General features: G+C 43.1%; 1 protein-coding gene across 5 annotated transcripts in view; it reads right to left on the bottom strand.

The window, feature by feature from the left end:
- TSC2 (TSC complex subunit 2) overlaps positions 1-20,000 on the bottom strand; it is a 3,048,576-nt gene that overhangs the window by 413,728 nt on the left and 2,614,848 nt on the right. For all 5 annotated transcript variants that reach the window (XM_044089186.1, XM_044089187.1, XM_044089190.1 and 2 more), the window contains one exon: positions 1-123. This exon is cut by the window's left edge and continues 64 nt beyond it. In XM_044089186.1, coding sequence (XP_043945121.1) covers positions 1-123 — 123 coding nt within the window. The remainder of the gene's footprint in view (positions 124-20,000) is intronic.

The raw sequence follows: 20,000 nt of genomic DNA, 5'->3' as shown, positions 1-20,000 counted from the left end.
TCCAAGGAAAATCTGGTCAGGGTCACAGTCTTTTAGATATATTAACTTTCCAAGCCCTGTCAGGAACTGTGCATACCTGAAGGAGCCGTATTCATTGGCCAGAATTGCCACTTCATTGTTTATCTACAAACAAAAACAACATTAACAGCAACTATTCCTGAGCCAAGCAGGCACATGCAAATATTTTTCTGTAACATTAAGCAAAATTAGTTTACATTTCAAAATGTACACACAGCACTAAAGGGATGAGGTTAAGGTAATCAGCTGAAAAATTATATATTTTAAATACTCGCCATATCAGCTGATCTTTGAAATTGTGCTCTCTACTGGGCTGATTTGTTGCAAGAATTGCATGCAGTGACAAACCGGAAAAGGTGTCATGAATCAAGCAAACTCAAAGAAGAGATTAAAAACAATACACCTTGAAATGTGTGCCCCCCCCCCCATGTGCAGACGTTTCCTGCACCGAAGTTCAGACTGCAATGCATAGTGAGTGAATGTAATCTGATCAAGGAGCAGCAAAGCAAAAGTTCAGAACATACAAATTACTGAAAAAGGTACTAAAAACAACTAACCACTCCGAGTGGAATGACATTTTAACAGCTGGTCTGCTGATTTCATCACTCAGTGCATCGGGCGAGGCACTATACTATCAAGGATTACATTTTATGATTTGTTACTAGGACACGTGATCCCCCTCTCTACTTGCACTGGAATCTCTTTGAAGAGGTTGCCACCACAAATCAATGTATTAATTTGGATGAGTACACTGAAATGGTTGTGGGATACATCACGAAATGTACTGAGAATGTCACTACCCTGAAGGATGTAACCATTACAGCCAACCAAAAACCCTGGCTCATCAGTGAGGTATATGAATTACTGAGAGCACATAATGCTGTCTTTACGGCTGGAGACAGACAGGCTTTGAAAAAGACCAGGGCTAACTTGAACTAAAGTAAGAGAGTACCAAATGGGCCTACAGTTTAAAAATGCAGACACATCTCTCTAACCAGAAAGGTCCAAGGTAGCTGTGGAGAGGGATCCAAACCATCACACACTATAAGTCACCATCCCAGACAAATGATAACCCAGACTTTTTAAACAAGCTGCACATCTACTTCAGCAGATTCGAGGAATTTAATAGATCATCACCAGAGAGACTACCCAAAAATGAAGATGCCACAGCACTATGCTCTAATCTTGAAGAAGTAAGCAAGAACCTACATAGGGTTCATCCGGGCAAAGCAGCTGGTCCAGATAGGATGCTGTGGAAGCTACTTAAAAACTGTGCTGATCAGCAGGCATCAGTCTTCACACACATTTTCAATATACCTCTCAGCCAGGAAAAAGTGTCCAAATGCTTTAAAGACCACCGACATTATCCCTCTGCTCAAGAAATCATCTCCAGCATCATTAAAAGATCATCTGCCAATTGCACTTACCTCCGTAGTAATGAAGCGTTTGAAAAAAATGGTTAAGGATCATAGAACATCCTGCCTGCCTTCTACATTTGCTCCTTTGCAATTTACATACAGGCCAAATTGTTCTCCTTCAGATGCCACAACCTTAAAACTTTATCACACCTTGGACCACCTGGAAAATAAGGACCGTTACATATGCATGCTGTTCATAGATTTCACCTTGGCCTTTAACATGGTTATTCCACAACAGCTGCTGTCTAAGCCAAGTAAACCGGGCATAGAAAAAAGCAATATGCAACTGGATCCTCAACTTCCTAACTGAAATGCCACACATAATTCAAGCTGAAAAGCATCACTCAAACAGCATCACCCTAAACACTGGGGTCCCACAAGGGTGCATACTCAGTCCACTTCCCTTCACAGTTCTAACACATGACTACACAGCTATGGATCGGTCAAACTGAATCATCAAATTTACAGATGACACCACCGTAATTGGCCTTATCAAGAAGAAAGATGAGTGGGCCTGTAGGGAAGAAGTGAACCAGGAAGAGAAAAAGCCACACACACCATCAGATGGTTAACCAGGACAGTCCATTGGGCCTAGAAGAACTCATTTTCAATGGAGTCCTGGGGAGAAAAGCCCCAAAAACAAACAATAACTACAGACAAAATTACAAACAATGTTACAACAGAAGTTTTCTTTTTGTCACAGTAAGTACTAAAGTACTAGTAAAAATTGCATTTAAACATATAATCTCTAAAGAACAAAAAATGACAGTGAAAGTTTAGGTTATACAAATTACAGATAAAATATCTCATTTAACAGAGACAATATCTAAGATAAAAAGTATTATACCATGACCACCCCAAAACGTGCACGCTGATTGGCCAGCGTGCCCGTTGTAAATCGAGTTATACTAATGGAAAAGGTCCGTCGCGGACTTTTTCCATTAGTATAACTTCGTAAACACTGTCTCGCTATGTTAAATGGGTTTAACATAGCGAGACAGCTTTAAAATAAGCAACGGAGATCTCCGTTGCTTATTTTAAAGCTGTCTCGCTATGTTAAACCCATTTAACATAGCGAAGATTTCTGAGAAAGCAAGATCTCCGTTGCTTTTAGTGTTTCGCTATGTTAAATGAGTTTAACATAGCGAGACAGTTTTAAAATAAGCAACGGACATCTCCGCTGCTTATTTTAAAACTGTCTCGCTATGTTAAACTCATTTAACATAGCGAACACTAAAAAGCAACGGAGATCTTGCTTTCTCCATTGCTTTTGCCCACAGCTCTGATGTACTGTGCAGGCGCGCAGTACATCAGAACTGCCGCGGATGACAGACATCTGCGGAAGGGCAGCAAACAAGCATTATACTATGCCATTATTTAAGAAAAGTAATAGTTTCTTTTCTTAAATAATGTCATGAATATAATAACCCACTTCTGGGAGTGGGTAATGCTAAATTTACCCACGGTTGGCTTTGTTTGGTCCCGAGGGCGACCAAACACGCCAACCGTGGGTAAATTTAGCATTACCCACACCCAGGCGTGGGTTATTGCTATATTAACATTGTAAATCAAGAGTAGTTATTTACACATGGATCGGAACCTGCTAAAACCATGCCCTGGATAAGACTGTTAAACAGGCCACAAAAATCACTGGCTCCACCCTTCAATCCCTACAGGACATGCATTCAAAAAGATCATTGAGGGATTTACACCATCCGGCTCATGGACTGCTCAAACTCCTGTCAACAAGGAAGCGCTACAGAAGAATTAGATGCAGGACATCCAGATTCCATAATAGCTTCTTCCCACATGCAATCAGACTGCTGAATAACAAACCTATAGCCTAACGCGCCACATGGGTAAAACATTATTTGTGTGTAATATGTCATTGTTGTTTACATAAACTTTCTAAATAGTTCACTTCATACATCTCTATCTGCACTAGGAAAACTGAACTGTAAGTTTATGGTATATACTGGTGGTGGGGTAAGTGCATCTCTCTTGCTTACTGTAGTACTGTTTTTGCATATCCTTACATTTCTACTGAGTCTATTCCTGCTGTTATATTTGTTGTACTTCTGATGTAAATAGAGTTTACAAAAAAGTAAATAAAGCAAAACAAATTTGAATCTTATTTTATTTTTACTTAATTTATATTTTTTATCAATTTAATCTATCTTCCTTCTATGTGCTTATGAGTTTGAGTATCAACATTTTGTGCAGTGATGCACATTTGTTGATCTGTGTGAAAATAAGGTTTAGTTTGTCTTTGAAAATTATCTCTGTCTTTATAAACTTGCAGACCACCCCTTCAGTTAAACATGACTGTGGATGAAGACCCTGCACCTAAGATAATTCTGACATGGTCAGACTTACTTAAGACTACCTGAGAGGCGAATTCAGGAAAATAAAAAGTAAAGCCTGATTGAAGAGGTGAACAAATTCCTGAGAAAAAAAGTTTGGATTTTCAAAACACAGTGTGTTTTACAAAGTGCTGTCCTTGGTCTGTCAAAGTGGACAGTTCAGAGAACTAGCATATCAGACGAAAGTCAGGTCTAGTTTTTAGCCACAATTTGTTTGCTGAACTTATTATGAACATCGGTAATACCCAATACTCAATGACAGTCAAAGTAAAGACAGACGTGCAGTTTGAAAACACTGAATGAGTTTTCTGTCAGCTTTATTATGATCGTCAGGAAAACATTGACAATAGGTTCAAAAGCAACAGCTGGTGTTTAGCTCTAATATTTACTGCTAATGGAAGCCAGCCAGTTAAAACAGCATTTCATGATGGTTGGTTTTAGAAACAAAACAGGCCAACTTCAGATACTGCCAAAAAAGCAGGTCCCTATTTAGATTATACCAAAAACTAAAATAAATCACACTTCCCCTTTATTATTATATTTTTTTTTACACAGAAGGCCAAGACCTCATAACAGGTGCTGACATACAGATGGGCACACTTACATTCAATATTGCTGTTTGAAAAAAAGGAAGTGCAGAAATGTCAGCCATGTTCACAAGTCTGCCATATTCGATGGTGCTGCTGGTATTAAACACCTCTTGTATGGTGATTAATGCACAAACAGAAATGGTAAGAATGTCACAAGCCTGCCATATCCCTTGGGGATGAAGCTCTCATTACAAATTCCTCCATGGATGGTGACTACAAATTATACATTATAAAAAGAAATAAAAAGTACTAGCATTACATTTCCTCTGAACGGTGATTACTAAATGCATAGTATAGCATTAAAAAAAACTTTAGTTGTACAAACTAGTCATCTGACTGTAGTATATTCATTAGAATGCGTTCAGAAGCTTGACACATTCCTTTGCCTGTAGCTGGTTGTACAAAGTCACCTGTGTGATGGCTGAAAAAAAGAATATCACAAAGAAATCAAAATACATCTTTTAGTCCAGTCCCCTGTTTGCAGTATGAAAGTCACAAGTATCCAAAGCCTGATATGCTCCTTGGGCTGAGGTTGTATACCCCATAGATGATGATTACACACACAGTATAAAGGAATAGTAATAATGAAACTTAGTCATACAAACTGGTCCACTGTTTGCACTATGCAATTCAGAAAGCGTCCATAAGCCTGACATACTGTTTTACTCACCTATACATTTAAGATCCTATAATGCTTTGTAAAGCGGTAGAATCTGAATGAAGATATTTTTAATGTAGAGCCATTAGCTGAATAAAAGTACAACTTTCAGAACACATACACATGTATGCGCTTACGTGTGTGTGCGTGACAGAGAGATTAGAGATTTTGAAAAAAATAAAAAGTATGTCAAATGAGACCACTGTGGTGTCATGTAAAGTCAACTCTAAGTGATATAACCAAAAAAACAGTTCAATATCCTGCAAAAAAGAAGTGCCCAGGAGGACCATTTTCTTCATTTGAATACTGCTAGTAAGACCTGTGCGGCAATTCTGCTCTTTTATCTGCAGAAGACTAGGTTTATAAAATGGATGATTCTCTTGACAATCCAGCATCTAAGCAGACTTTAAAATCTGGAAGGCAATTACAACACAGGCAACATTCCAAAAGATTTCCTCTCAGTGTAAGTGACTTACTCCGCTGTAAGGCTTATGTATAAAAAGCATGCTTATACCACAGTCAGTCACTTGCAACAAGAGTAATTGGAGTCAGACCCAGTGAGTGTGCATGTTGCTCAGACTTGCACAAAAGTGATTCCATTTTTTAAAAAATATAAAACAGCTATTCATTTTTTTTTTTTTTTTTTACACATACGTATCTCTTAAATGAACTGAAATGAGAATATGCAAGTATGTCTTATACATTTGCATTTTTGTATATACAATATAAACCACTCAAATACTTAAATTTACCAATATGCATCAGCATCAGTTAGAATCTTTTAGATATGCTGTTATTCCCAGTCAGTAAATTCCTCTGGTGGCAATTTAAAAATACAAACTGATTTATTATGAAAATTTCAGAATACCTATTTTTCAGAATTTAGGTCAGAGTTACAGCTGGTATATTGTTGTTAGGTAGTGTATCCAAGAAATATAAACAGTCAGTTTAAGGGAAAAATATAAAATATTTGCCAATGATACAGTCTAAGAAAAATGTTTAACTTTATAGAGCCAATCATGAATAATGAAAGGGTCACTACAGCTGATTTTGAAGACAGTGTACAGGGTGCAGGAAGGAAAAAATATATTTATGTCTTATAGACCTAGAGGGATTCTTGGTGGTTTATTGAAGTACTTTTTACCTAAATGCTGTAAAATCTGAAACATGTATGCGTGATATAGCACAAACACAGAAAACAAAATCACAAACCTTACAACATCGAGACAAGAAGAAAGAAATAGCAGAAGCCCAAACTTTAAAACATCGCACCATACATTCGCGAAATGCAGAACATTGAACCGAAAGGCTGCTGAATATACCACAGTTGAAATTAATTCATTCATGACACTCTTGCATGTCACCACGTGAATTCACCAATGACTATAATGTCTCAGTAAGACTTCTTTTCTGGCTTTTGTAGGGACATTTTCGGTTGCTAAGTAAATGTATATAATCTTACGAGAAGCCAAAAAAGACAGTAATGTTAGCAATACATTATTTTCATTTGGTGGATTCATGTGGTGATATGTGAGAGCATCGTGAATGGATTTAGTTTGGCTGCTTGTTATATAAGTGAACTACACAGTGGTATATTCAGCAGCCTGTAGAGGTTTGATGTTCTGCATTTTCTGCATGTGTGGTGTGATGTTTTAAATGTTCAAGCTTTTGCCATTTCGTTCTTCTCATCTCATGCTTTTGTGCTTTCGTGTTTGTGATATAGACCAATATACAGGGATCCCTTGTGGTTGATCAAAGTACTGTTTATCTTAATGCCTTTTATTTGAATTAAATGAATGAACATGACCAAATCACCTAGAGCCATATTTAACACTGTCGAGTTACTAGCCCTGCCACGGCGTGCAGTCTGTGATACGTGTTCTATCTTCAGGATACTGAGCACTATAGTAGATGCCCAAAGTGGTTTGTCTGTACAACTCTTCCCCCTAAAGGGCACCATGTAAAGTCTCTGCTGCTGCCCAAAGCTCCATTCATTGGTGAGCTTTAGATGGAAACACTTAGTATGTTTTTCGGACATGGGAGGAACCCCATGGAGACACAGGGAGAACATACAAACTCCAAACAGGCATTGGTCGTAGGCTAGGATCAAACCTTGTACCTTGTGCAAGGGAGGTAAAGACCTTAACTATTACGCCAACTGGTCTCAGAAGATGTGGTATTACAGGCAGGCACTGGGCAAGAACTTCAGCAAAGTGTAGTTGAATGGAATGCAAAACTCAAGGCACATGGGATGAAAGTAAGCGCAGATAAGATGGCGGTAATGGCAGCAAACTGGGGAAATCGGAAGAAGCTGAGAACAATGAGAGAGGGGAAGATAGTGGAACAGGTAAACAGCTTCAAGTATCTGGCAGGGGTGGTTGAGGAGAAGGAAGTCTGAAGAGATCAAAGCTAGAATCAGTGGGGCTGCAGCCAAATGGCATAAAGCGTCAGGAGTAGTCTATGACAGAAGAATGCCAAAGAAGCTGAAAAGTAAGGGCTACAAGACAGTGGTGTGACCAGTACTACTGTATGGTACAGTAACCTGGACAGTAAAGGCAGAATAGTTGAAGAAGCTACAGGTGATGGAAATGAAGTGCCTGAGAAGAGTGGTAGGATGCACACTGTGGGCCAGACAAAGAAATGAGGACATAAGAGCAGAAGTCAAAGTAGCTCCAATTGCAGAAAAAAATCAAAGAGAACAGACTACAGTGGTTTGGACACATGCAGAAAAGCAGAAGACAATCTGGTGAGGAAGAAGTGGGACAGAGAGGAAGAAAGTACAGTTGTGCACACTTACCATAAATGTAGATGTTCGAGTGTATTCACCGTTGCAGTCATTACATTTGGGTAATCTGCTGGCAGGTTGCCCTCAGTCGGCCTGAATAACAAAGTCTTGGGTCCTGCGTCGGTTGCTGTCTCTTCTTCCATAACATCAGGTTGTCAGCGGTATAAAACATGCAGCCGACTCCATTTTCATCAGTTTTTCTTGCCCCAGATATCAGGTGCCCCCCAAATGGGGAGCAAAAATATATATAAATAAACTGTAAATATATAAATGCACTTTTAGAAACAAACTTTACCTTCAACTAAAAGCAAATACACTACAAAGGTTTTTGAGTATAGTGAAGGAAAGAAAAGGTATAGAATGGCGGGTGGGTAACCTGAACTGCAACAGTGAATACACTCGAACACCTACATTTATGATAAGTGTACACAACTGTACTATGTTCTTCGTGTTTCACTGTTGCAGTCATTAAATTTGGGTAGAATCCCAAAGCTATGGATAGGAGGATGGAGTTAAACAGCATTAGAAGCGGCTATAAGGCTCTGCAGGACTGCAGTGACAAAGCCTGCCCTGGATTTAGAGAAGAGAGGTAAATGATAATGCTTTGTGAAGGTATGAACAGAGCTCCAAGTAGCAGCTTCTAGAATGTCTTTGGTTGGGACCCCTCTGAAAAAAGCTGCTGAAGTAGAGGCAGCCCTGGTGGAATGTGATCTGATCCCCTTGGGCACTGGTTTACCATGGTGCAAAAAGAATGCAGTGGCTTATCCATTTAGAAATAGCCTGCTTTGATATAGCCTTCCCCTCTGATCCTGCAGCAAAAGCTACCAGTAGTTGCTCAGACTCTCTTAGAGATTTGGTCCTGTTTAAGTAGGATCTTAGCTGTCTGTGTATATCCAATGAATGCAGAATCCGTTCCCCCTTGTTCTGCGGATTTGGGTAAAATGTTAGCAGGTGAATGGTCTGGTTAAGAGCCACACTGTATACCACCTTAGGCATAAAAGAAGGATTGGTCCGGAGGGCCACCCTGTCTGGGTAAAAAATAATGAAAGGCTCCACTGCCATGAGAGCCTGTAATTCTGAAACCCTTCTTGCTGAAGTGACTGCCAAAAGAAAAGCGGTCTTCCAAGACAGAAATTGTATATCCGCAGTAGCTGCTGGTTCAAAAGGAGGCAGGGTGAGTTTTTCCAGCACAAAACTGAGGTCTCATACAGGAGTTGGTGCTCTCCTGGGAGGCCTTAAATTTTTGGCCCCTCTGAGATACCGTTTAAGCAGTGGATGAGAAAAGAGGGGAGGCTCTGTGTTGTAATGAGCCAAGATGGCAGAGGCATGGATTTTTATTGAAGAAAAAGATAGGCCCTTGTCAAGCATCTCAGTTAAGTATTGTAAATTCTGAGGAATATTGGGCTTTGCTGTGTCTCTTCCTTGTGCTTGGTTCCAAGCACAGAATCTCTTCCATTTATCAGCATAAGATTTTCTAGTACTAGGCCTTCTGGCTTTCAAAATGACATCCATCACAGGTTTGTTGAGAGATGTGGTTTGAATTATTAGTTGATTAGCCATGCTGCAAGATTCAGAGTTTGGAGCTGAGTGGGCAGAATTTGACAGTTCTGCTGAGACAGTAGGTGACGTGTTTGAGGCAAGTATCACGGAGGAAGGTGCGATATATTCCTTAGAAGCGGGTACCAGTGCTGGCGAGGCCAGTCCGGAGCAATTAGGATAATTTCTGTTTTTTCCTGTCTGACTTTTAGTAAGACCTTGGAGAGTAGAGGCAGAGGGAGAAAGGCATAGACTGATAGGTTTTTCCAGCTGAAGGATAGAGCATCCACTTTCCATGCTTTTTTGTGAGGAGTTCTTGTGCAGAATTTGTCCAACTGATAGTTTTGGGGACAGGCAAATAGATCTATGTCTGGGCTCCCCCACTTCTGTGTTAACATGCTGAAGATTTGTGGATCCAGTTTCCATTCTGCGGGTCCATAAGATTTCTGCTTAGGTCGTCTGTGAGAGTATTTTGCTTTCCTGGCAGGAAATGAGCTTGAAGAGGTATTTGGTAAGTCAAGGCTGTGTTCCACAAGGCCATGGCTAGTTTGCAAAGGGGGTACCCCCCTGCTTGTTTATGTACCACATAACTGTGGTGTTGTCCGTCTTTATCAGTAGTTGTCCTGGATGAAGTAAGTCCTTGAAGGCTGTCAGAGCATTCTGAAGAGCTAGCATTTCTTTCTGGTTGATATGCAGATGCATTTGGTTTGGGATCCATTTGCCCTGAATGCATCTCCCTGCCAGGTGGGCCCCCACAAGCATAGTCTGATGCGTCTGCAGTTAGGGTTTGGGTGGCAGGGGGTAGAGTGAATGACAGTCCCTTGTTTTGGTGACATGTCTCTGACCACCAAAAACTCCTGTTGTAGGCAGGGAATGAGAGGAATCATTGTTTCCAGGCTGTGACAATATTGACTCCATAAACTTTTTAGGTACCACTAAAGTTTCCTCATATGCAGTCTCGCATATGGAATTAGTAGAATGCAAGATGCCATTAACCCTAAGGCCTGCAGAATTTGACTTGCAGATAACTGGGTTTTTGTTGCCATTTGTTTGAAGTATGTTGTCAATTGCCTTTGTTTGTCTCGCGTGAGGTAAGCCATCTGGGCAGTTGTATTCAAGCTTGCACCCCGGAATGCAATTATTTGAGAGAGTACCAGTTGTGATTTCTCTTTGTTTATGGTGTACCCTAGGCATACTAGAAGCCTTTTTACAAACGCCAGATGTTGAAGAAGAATGTCCTTGTCCTCTGCTTGAATGAGACAATCGTCCAGATAAGGATACATTTGAATATTTCTTTGTCTGCAAAATGCAATTACTGGTGCCAGGCACTTTGTAAAGACCTTGGGTGCAGTAGATAAGCCAAAGGGCAGTGCAGAGAATGGGTAATGCAAAAAACCTGCTTTGAAGCCGAGGTATCTTCTGCACGATTCCCTTATTGGGATATGCAGGTATGCCTCTTTTAAGTCCAGAGTTACTAACTAAGCATTCTTGCCTAGCATAGGCAGAAGCTGTTATAAAGTCAGCATTTTGAATTTTGGAATGTCCAGGAATGTGTTCAGAATCGATAAGTCCAGTATTGGATGCCATGAATTGTCTTTTCGGGGTACCAAGAAAAGTCTTGAATAAAATCGTGTCCTTTTTCCTTTTCTGGTACCAGTTGAATAGCCCCCATATCCACGGGGGGCATGACTTGTTTCTGGGCCTCTGCCCACTGGTTTTGTGGCAGATCCGGCCATCCATTTGGAATTGGTAAAGTATGGAAATGAAATCTGTACCCCTGAGATACTATGTTTAATACCCACTTGTCCTGGGTAATTAACTGCCAATTTTGAGCATGAAGTGCTAATTTTCCCCCCAAGGGGGCTACCAAAAGATAAGTGCTTGGAGATGGTAGAGGAAAGTCATTGAGACTGCTGACTGTAGGGTTGTGCTTTGTTTCCTCCATATTTGGAGGTGGAGGCACCCCATTGCTTTGACCTGTAAGAACCCTGTGACTGATATCTGGAGCCTTTTGAGCACCTGGGTTTGCCCTGAGTGGCTCTGTTGGACACAGGAAAGGACCAATTTTTAGGTGGCCAGTGCCTACTGAACCTGGTTGGCTGCACTTGCAAGAAATCATTTACAGTTTGCATAGATTTAGCTTTGTCTTCCATTTTCTTTAAAACCTCTTCTGCCTTATTACCAGAGTATCATGCTGCAAAGGGGAATCCAACAATTTAGCTTTAACATGATCAGGCAGATGTTGCTCCTTGAGCGAGGCATGCCTTCTAATCACAGATCCAGTAACGGTGGCCGTACAAGAGGCCTCCAGGGAATCAAAACCACATTGCAAAATATGCTTTCCAACCTGTTCTGCTGAATGCAATAAATCCTGTAACTCTATTTTCCACACAATCAGAAATCAACATCATTTTCTGTTTCAATAAGCACATAACATGTTGATATTTAAGCATATGAAACTGGCAGTTTAAAGCCCTGATTGCCAAGGTTGCAGACGTATAAACTTTCTTACCCCATCTATCCAGCACCCTGGAATCTCTATCAGAAGGGGTAGGATTTTTGGCAGTAGAAGCCTCATCACCCTTGGGACCCTGAGAAATAGTCTCAGAATCAGCAGCTGGATTTTTGAAAATAAATTTGTGGGAGTCAGGAACCCTGTAATATCTGTCTGGCTTACTAGGAGCCGGAGGCAGGGAATCAGGAACCATGCTTGATTCTGAGAACACATCGTCAACAATGTCTAATACAGGAAGCATAGCCAAAGGCCTATGTTGAGGAAGAAGAAGAAAATCCCTAAGCCTCTTTTTTGATTCAGAGAAGTCCTGACTCTCCCAGTGAAAATGTTCCCTTAAAGTATGCAAAGTCTCTCCAAAACAGTAATCCTCAGGAGGAGATGCAGATGGGATGGATTCCTCTGCATCAGCATCCTCATAGGGTGGAATAAAAAATTGCTGATCAGAAGAGGAATCAGAAGAAATGGAAACCTGATCTGAAGATTCATAATCAGTGCCTTGCCTAAGCCTCATAGCAGGGGGGGATTGGGAACCCCTGATCAAGGTAATTAAATCCTCAGCCATTTTGAACATCTGTTTTTTAGGCATAGGGGACTGAGCATGTGGCTCATGCATCACTTTTTTAGACACAGAAGTTGTTTTTGACCTTGGTTTTGTTGCTGACGTCGGTTTAATGTAAAAATGTTGAGGCCTGAAAACACCCTCAGAAGCCGGTGCCTGCTAAGCAGCTCCGGACCCATCCAAGGGAGAGACATCCGCGGGTTCAATACTTTGCGAATCTCGCGGCATACCGGACTCCGAATGGATCTCGGTAGAGGCCTGCGAGTCAAAAGTAGCAGGCATCAGGGACTGCGAAAGCGCCTCACTGAGTACTGGCGAAGCGGCGACGGGCTTAGGAGAAGCTTTGTCTTTGGTTTTGGACCTCGACGGTCTGTCTCTGTCTTTTTCCTTACGTTTTTTGTGAACTCCGGTACTCAGATTGCTAACCGATGACATTTCAGGGTAGTTAAATCTTGAACCAAAATATTTAGAAGCAAAAATATACCGACCCTTAACAGTGCATTGGTTAAATTTAGTAAAAAACCGACTGCAAGGCACGTTGTGATCAGGGCCTAGGCAAGGAATACAGTACAAATGAAAATCCTTATAAGGTATTTGCTTCCCACATGTAATGCAATTATTAACTTTTACTGACATCGGTAAGGAGCAAGAAAAAGTTTCCCCAACGGGGTATTTAGCTTTAGTTTGAAGACTTCGGTTCTGAAACTCGAAAACGAAAATTTCAGGAGTCGGCCGACTGGCACTTGCGAACTGCTTTTGCTTCGGGCACCGCGTGGCAAGAAAGACCGATGAAAACGGCATCGGCTGCATGTTTTATACCCCTGACAACCTGACGTCATGGAAGAGGAGACAGCAACCAATGCAGGACCCAAGACTTTGTTATTCAGGCCGACTGAGGGCAACCTGCCAGCAGATTACCTAAATGTAATGACTGCAACAGTGAAACACGAAGAACATGGTAAGAGGAAGTGAGGACGTCCAGCAAAGAGGTGGATGGATTGTGTGAAAGAAGATCTGCGACAGTCAGTCATGAGTGTTGAAGAAGGCAGGAGTGTGGCACTGAATCAAGAGAGCTGGCAACAGTTAACACGTTACGCCACTTCCCTATTAAATAAGCGAACATTCAATGTTTCGAACGTCGCTTTATCAGCAGCTAAATGCAGAGTACTCCAAATCACGAACAAACGGAACAGCGATTTTTTTCCTAAGGAAAAAAAATCGCTGGTCCGCAAATAAAAGCCCAAATACAAAATAAAATGGGGGGGCTGAGCTACACACACCTCCCCTACATATATACCAACTCCAAGATCTCAAGACAAAAAATCACTGGGTCATTTTCGGAACTTGGCCTTTTCAACGTCTGTCAACAAAGCGACGTTCAAAACAATGAAAGTTCCCTTAAATAGTAGGGAACCAATACCCCGACTTTATGTAAAAAAAAAAAAAAAATGGGAAAAAGAGGGCTGATGACAATAAATGAATGAATAAAATATATGCTGAATATTGCTAAAAGAAGAACTTTTTGTCTGCAATCACTAAATGCCAAAAGGAAGAGAGATTTTCCTTTATCCCTGCTATTCTACAAAACTAGAATTAGTATTTTTGAGTTAGCAGGGATATGAGGATGCAGAGGGCAGGACTCTGCAAAAAAAATATTTACGGTATGTTCACCCTATTTGATTAATCAGTTTTTGAATTTTTTTTTTATTAAAACAAACTTTAGACAGAGTCCATCCTTGTGGCAGATAAAGACTAGCTTGAAAAATAAAAGCTCTTTGTTGGTGTTCCAGTAAAGAATTACAAAACAAATATCTGCAACAAAACTGCTTTACCAAACCTCTGGTGGGATTTTGTAAAACTAAAGGTTGTGTAAGATACTGCCTCTAAAACTTTAAACCCTCTGACAAGGAAAAGGGAGTTCACTGTTGAGTCACGCAAACAAAGAAAATTGTGTGCAAAGTTGGTGAAACTGATTATGAACACCCTGTACTGAAAAATAAAAGGCAAAATAGGTATAAGCAAAACAATACTTGCACTGTTACAGTGAAAGGAAACAAGAAGTTATGTACTCACCATAACGTTCGATGTATGTAGTCCATCTCGCCTCACATTCTGACCCGTGGGTTCGGAGCCAAATGTCGGCTCTGGCTCAGCCAAACTTTTTTAGCTCAAAGTCTTTCTACTGGCTGGGCTAAGATGGTATCCCATGCTGCACTGCTCTATATCCCCAGATCTAGTTTGCTGCGAGCACCAGCACTCATTCTCCATGCATAACACCACCTAAGGAAAGGAAGAACAAACCAAGAATGAAGGCAGCTCTGAAACCAGACCTAACTTCCAGATCCTCCAGGAAGGGAGAATGTGAGGCGAGATGGACTACATACATCGAATGTTATGGTGAGTACATAACATCTTGATGTTATGTAGTCCAATCTCACCTACATTCTTACCTGTGGGACAGCATCCCAAGCACCTAAATCCTGGGAGGCTCAGTGGAAAATACTCCTGAGCACTGTGGAATCAAAGGAAGACCTGCCCCTAGATACCACATCTAACTTGTAATGAGTAACAAGGGTGTGAGGAGATGGCGAAGTTAGTCACAGCACAAATATCATCCATAGACAATCTGGTCTGAAAAGCTGTAGATGTAGATACAGACCAAGTAAAGTGAGCCTTCACCCGGAATGGTAAATCTTTACCCATTGAGGAATAAATGAAAGAAATACAACTGGAAATCCACCCGGACAACGTGACTTTGGAAACAGGAGACCCAATTCTGTTTTCCAAAAAATAAACGAACAATTGATCAGATTTTCTGAGGTCTTTTGTTCTGTGCAAATAAAAACGTAATTGTCTGTGCACATCCAACTGATGAAATTTTAATGCTGCCTTGTTTGAGAACTGGGGAAAAAACACTGGCAATTCAATAGATTGGTTAAGGTTACTGACTGACGCCACTTTGTGAAGAAAAGAGGGATGCGGTCCGAGAGAAATCCTGTCTTTATGAAAAATCAAATAAGGGGGTTTTGATTGATAAAGCTTGAAGCTCTGAAATGCGTCTGGCTGACGTGATGGCTACTAAAAAGACAGTCTTCCAAGTTAAGAATTTTAAATCGCAAGTGGCTGCAGGCTCAAAGGGGGGTGAAGTAAGACCCTGTAGAACAAAGTTTAAGTCCCAAGGCATAACAGGTTCCGATACCGGAGGACGAAGTACCAAAGTGCCCATCAGGAAAGCCTTACAGAGTCTATGTGTCATCATGCTAGGCTCGTCTGCGACATGAAAGGTAGAAATCGACGCCAATTGGACTTTAATGGTTGCGGCCGCTGAACCCTGGTTAAAGAGCATAGACAAGAACTCCAATACAGACGAAACTGGAGCTATGTAAGGGTCAGTCTCTTTTTGGCATGCGCCCAGATTGAAAACCCCTTCCATTTGCTGTAATAAATCTTCCTGGTCGAAGTCTTATGAGAGGAAGATAAAATATGAACCACCTCCGGCGAAAAATGATGAAGCCTAACTAATGATGGAAGTGAAGTAGCCAGGCTGTCAACCAGAGGGTTCGAAGAGAGGGATGGAGCTGCTCTAACATGTGTTGTCAGTAAGTCTGGTTGTGGGTCCAGAATCCAAGGAGCGTCCATGAGATAAGGATGGAGAAAGGGGAACCAAATTTGACGAGGCTAGTGTGGGACAATCAGAATCATTTTGTTTCCCAAGGATTGTGCTTTCTGAATAACCTTTGACACAAGGGGACCGGAGGGAAAGCATATAGTAGACCGGAGGGCCAATCGTGGACTAGAGCGTTCCTGGGTGATTCCCCCGGAGGGGAGATCAACGTGAAGTAGCTGCTACATTTGGCATTGAGAGGGCTGGCAAAATGGTTGCGGCAAGGCAGACCCCACCTGCGGAAGATCTGTTCCGCAACTTGACAGTTCAGGGACCACTCGTAAGGCATCAGAATAGCTCTGCTTAGCCTGTCTGCGATCACAATGGACTTCCCCGGAACGTGCGTTGCCACCAGAAAACGTTGGGAAGACACTGCCCACTGCCACACTCACATGGCCTCTCTGCAAAAGGGATAAGACTTGGTTCCTCCCTGCTTGTTCAGATACCACACCAATGACATATTGTCTGAGTGGATTGCAATAGTCCCGAGAGGAAGAAAACTCTGAAGTGCTTGCAATGCTAGTAGCACAGCTCTCATCTCCAGGACAGTGATATGCAGATGCATCTCATGCTCTTGCCACGTGCCTTGGACTGTCCTGTCTAGATAATGCCCCCCCCCCCCAATCTGGGAGGCATCCGTGGTCACCGTGGCAACCGGGGACACAGGAACGAAGGGCTTTCCCGCATTCAGGTTGTGGGTGCGAAGCCACCAACTGAGATCCTGTTTGCATATCTGTGAGTAGAATAGGGTGAGAAAGTGGAAGACGTTGAAGAGACCATTGGGCAAAGAGTAGCCACTGAAGGAGTCTCATATGTAACCTTGCCAGAGGGACTAACAATCGTAGCAGCCATTGTCCCCAACAGTTGGAGGACCCATCTTGCCTTCGCTCTTCTCAGAGGGAGCAAGGCGTGAACTTGTTGTTATAGGACTCTGATTCTTTCCAGTGGTAGAAACGCCCGCATGAGGATGGTGTCTAGTTTGGCATCTATAAAAGTGACGTGCTGTGAGGGTAACGAGGCAGATTTTTTCCCAGTTCAATGTGATGCCCTACTGTTGACATAGGCTGATAGTAGTGTCCCAGGTCTGAAGTAGTAGATGCCTGGTGGTGGCAGTTAGGAGCCAGTAATCCAGATACGGAAACACGTGAAATCCCTGATGTCTCAAGTGAGCAGTCACCACTGCCATGCATTTGGTAAACACCCTGGGGGCTGTGGTGAGACCAAAAGGCAGGGCTCAAAACTGAAAATGACTGGATCCCAGCCGGAAGCGTAGGTGACATCTGGATGCCCTGTCCATCTTTATGTGGTAGTAAGCATCCTTGAGGTCGATGGAGCACATCCACACTTCTTTTCCCAACAATGGGAGAATAGGCTGCAATGTGACCATTCGGAACTTGGACTTTTGCACATGGGTGTTCAATTGACTGAGATCCAATATGGTTCTCAGGTCCCCTGTCCTTTTCGGCACCAAAATGAATCTGGAGTAAGTCCCTAATCCGATCTGGTCTGAGGAGACATGTTGGATGGCTCCTTCTTCTAGCAGCTTTGAAACTTCTCAAGCTGCGTAATCCCTTTGACTGGTTGGACCATCCGGGATTTTCTTGATTGGAGAGGGATTTGATGAGAAGGGGATGACATATCCTCCGGAAATTTTTCGTAGAACCCATTGGTCCTGGGTGATGTCTTGCCAGGCCTCCAGGTATAATGAGATTCGACCCCTTACTGGCTCCGGAAACACACAATCGGGCCTCCCATCAGGAGCGGCGGTAGGGAGAACCACAAAAGGAATCGCAGTCTCCCAAGTTGCGGGGGCCTCCTCTGCCCCTAGGGTGGCATCTCCCTGAATAACCACACCCTCCCCTGCCTCTGGAGGGGGGCTCATCTTGTGCACTGGGAAAAAAACCTCTGTGATTTCTTGAACCACATTTTGCCACCCCTCTGGGCCTTGGGATAAGGCCTAGAGGGAAGGGAAAAACTGACTCCTACGTAGACAGAGTTTTTCCCTCCTGCTCGCACCTGGTGAGAGTGTCTTTCACCTTGGTTCCGAACAAAGAGGAACCATCAAAAGGGGTGTCGGTGAATGAAGACTTGAAGGCCTCTGCGAAATGACAAAGGCGCATCCAGGCCTGCCTCCTAAGAGCAACTTCTGAACTTGCTGCCCTACTCGTTCCTTCGGCTACATAGGAGATTAGCCTCATGGAGGAATTTGCAATGGAATTTTGGGTAGACATCTGAGCGTTGACCGTCTGGGCCACCACCTCAGAAACGTTACCTGTGAGAGTATCTCCAAGCTCCTTGAGGAGATCTCTCTAGAGCCATGTAAAGTGCGATAAATAATTCAGTGACCGTAAGGTAAAGGTCGCTGAAGAAAAGGTAGGCTTCACGTACCGGTCCATGGTCCTAGACTCCTTGTTAGGGGGATGGACGGTGGAAGAAGTCTCGGCTAATTCCTTCTGAGTGGAAGATGCCACCACCATGGCATCCAGAGAGACTCCCTTGGACAGAAATTTCTTATCTTCTGGGGACCGTTTCCACAGAGTCAGGAGCTTCCCACACCCTTTGACAAACCAAATCCAAAAGCTAGTCGAAGGGTGGAGATACCCAGGAGGCAGAGGGCTGAGCACCAAAGGCCTTCAGGAAGACAGACTCCTCCTCGGAGGGGGCTTTGGATGGCCAGTCACCTCTGTTTCAAAATCTCTAGGATGTCAGAGAAAGAAACATCCTCAGGGGATGGCTTAGGGGACCCATCTGATTCCTCGAAGTTGGTGTCTGATGTGAGAGACTCATCCTGTGAATCTATGTGCTTCTTCTTGCACGCCTTCTTTCTGGGTGGCTTCTCAGGCAAAAACTCTGAGGGGCCCTCAGAAAAGTGGGGACCACTCATGGGGGTATCCCTGAGGCCTTGGGGCTCCACTGTCTAGAGAGAGATGGCGATCACAGACCTGCACCGGTGTAGTAGGGAACAGAATGACCAACCTGCATGTTGCCGCTGATGACCTGGCCAGCAAGCTCCAAATGGATTCAAAGGCAGATCCTCCCGAATCCGAAGAACGACCAGCCTCCGAAGCCACAACAGGAGTCAAACTTCCCCGCACCGAAGCACTGAGAGGGAGACTAGGAGCCGAGAGGTGTCCCGAAGCCTCTCCCTCGGATCTGTCGGAAGAATCCTGAGTCCTGAACCCTGTGGACGGCGCCGATGGGGTTGGAGCTGACGTCAGCACAGATAAGCCAGGAGGGGCTGTCGGAACCGACCTAGGGACATCACATGGAGCTGAGCACTCCGGCTCCGAAAGGTGAGATGTGCTCGGAGGAAGAAGTATCGAAGCAGATTGAGGGACTGGCTCCGGAGCAGACTGGTTTGGAGCAGAGAACAATTTTGCCAGAACCGGTGACTGAAGGAGTCTCTGCACCACTCTATCAACGTCCACATCAGATAAGGTCCTGGAAGATTTGGAGGACAGAGAAGGAGATCGAGACCTCCACTCTGAAGGGGACCTGGGAGGAGGGGATACTGGCCTAAATGCTAGGCGATCGGCTCTGAAGCAGGTTCCATAACAACTGACACTTCCTGCGGCCCCGAAGACAATGGAGTCGAGCATGTCGAAGCAGACTTTGCTATTTTCTCCGGTGGCTCCGAGGAGACTGATGGAGCCGGAGATCTCTTTCTTGATTTAGAGGATTTTGCCTTAGAGCTGGAAACACTCTCCAGACACTCCTTAAAGGAGGGTTTCAGAAGTCCCTTCAAAATCAACTTATTCTTCTTTTCCTGAAGAACTCGCGGACTAAAGGCTCCTGGAGATGAATCGCTCCAGACAATACACACAGAGTGCCCATCGGTAATGGGCATTTTATAACTGCACCTAGAGCATTTCTTGAAGCCCAAGGGCTTGTGCT

This window comes from Protopterus annectens, chromosome 12.part0 (genome assembly GCF_019279795.1).
Source record: "Protopterus annectens isolate FY-2018-M chromosome 12.part0, PAN1.0, whole genome shotgun sequence".
In the NCBI taxonomy this organism is placed as follows: domain Eukaryota; kingdom Metazoa; phylum Chordata; order Ceratodontiformes; family Protopteridae; genus Protopterus; species Protopterus annectens.
This window is presented reverse-complemented; position numbering and strand designations above follow the sequence as displayed.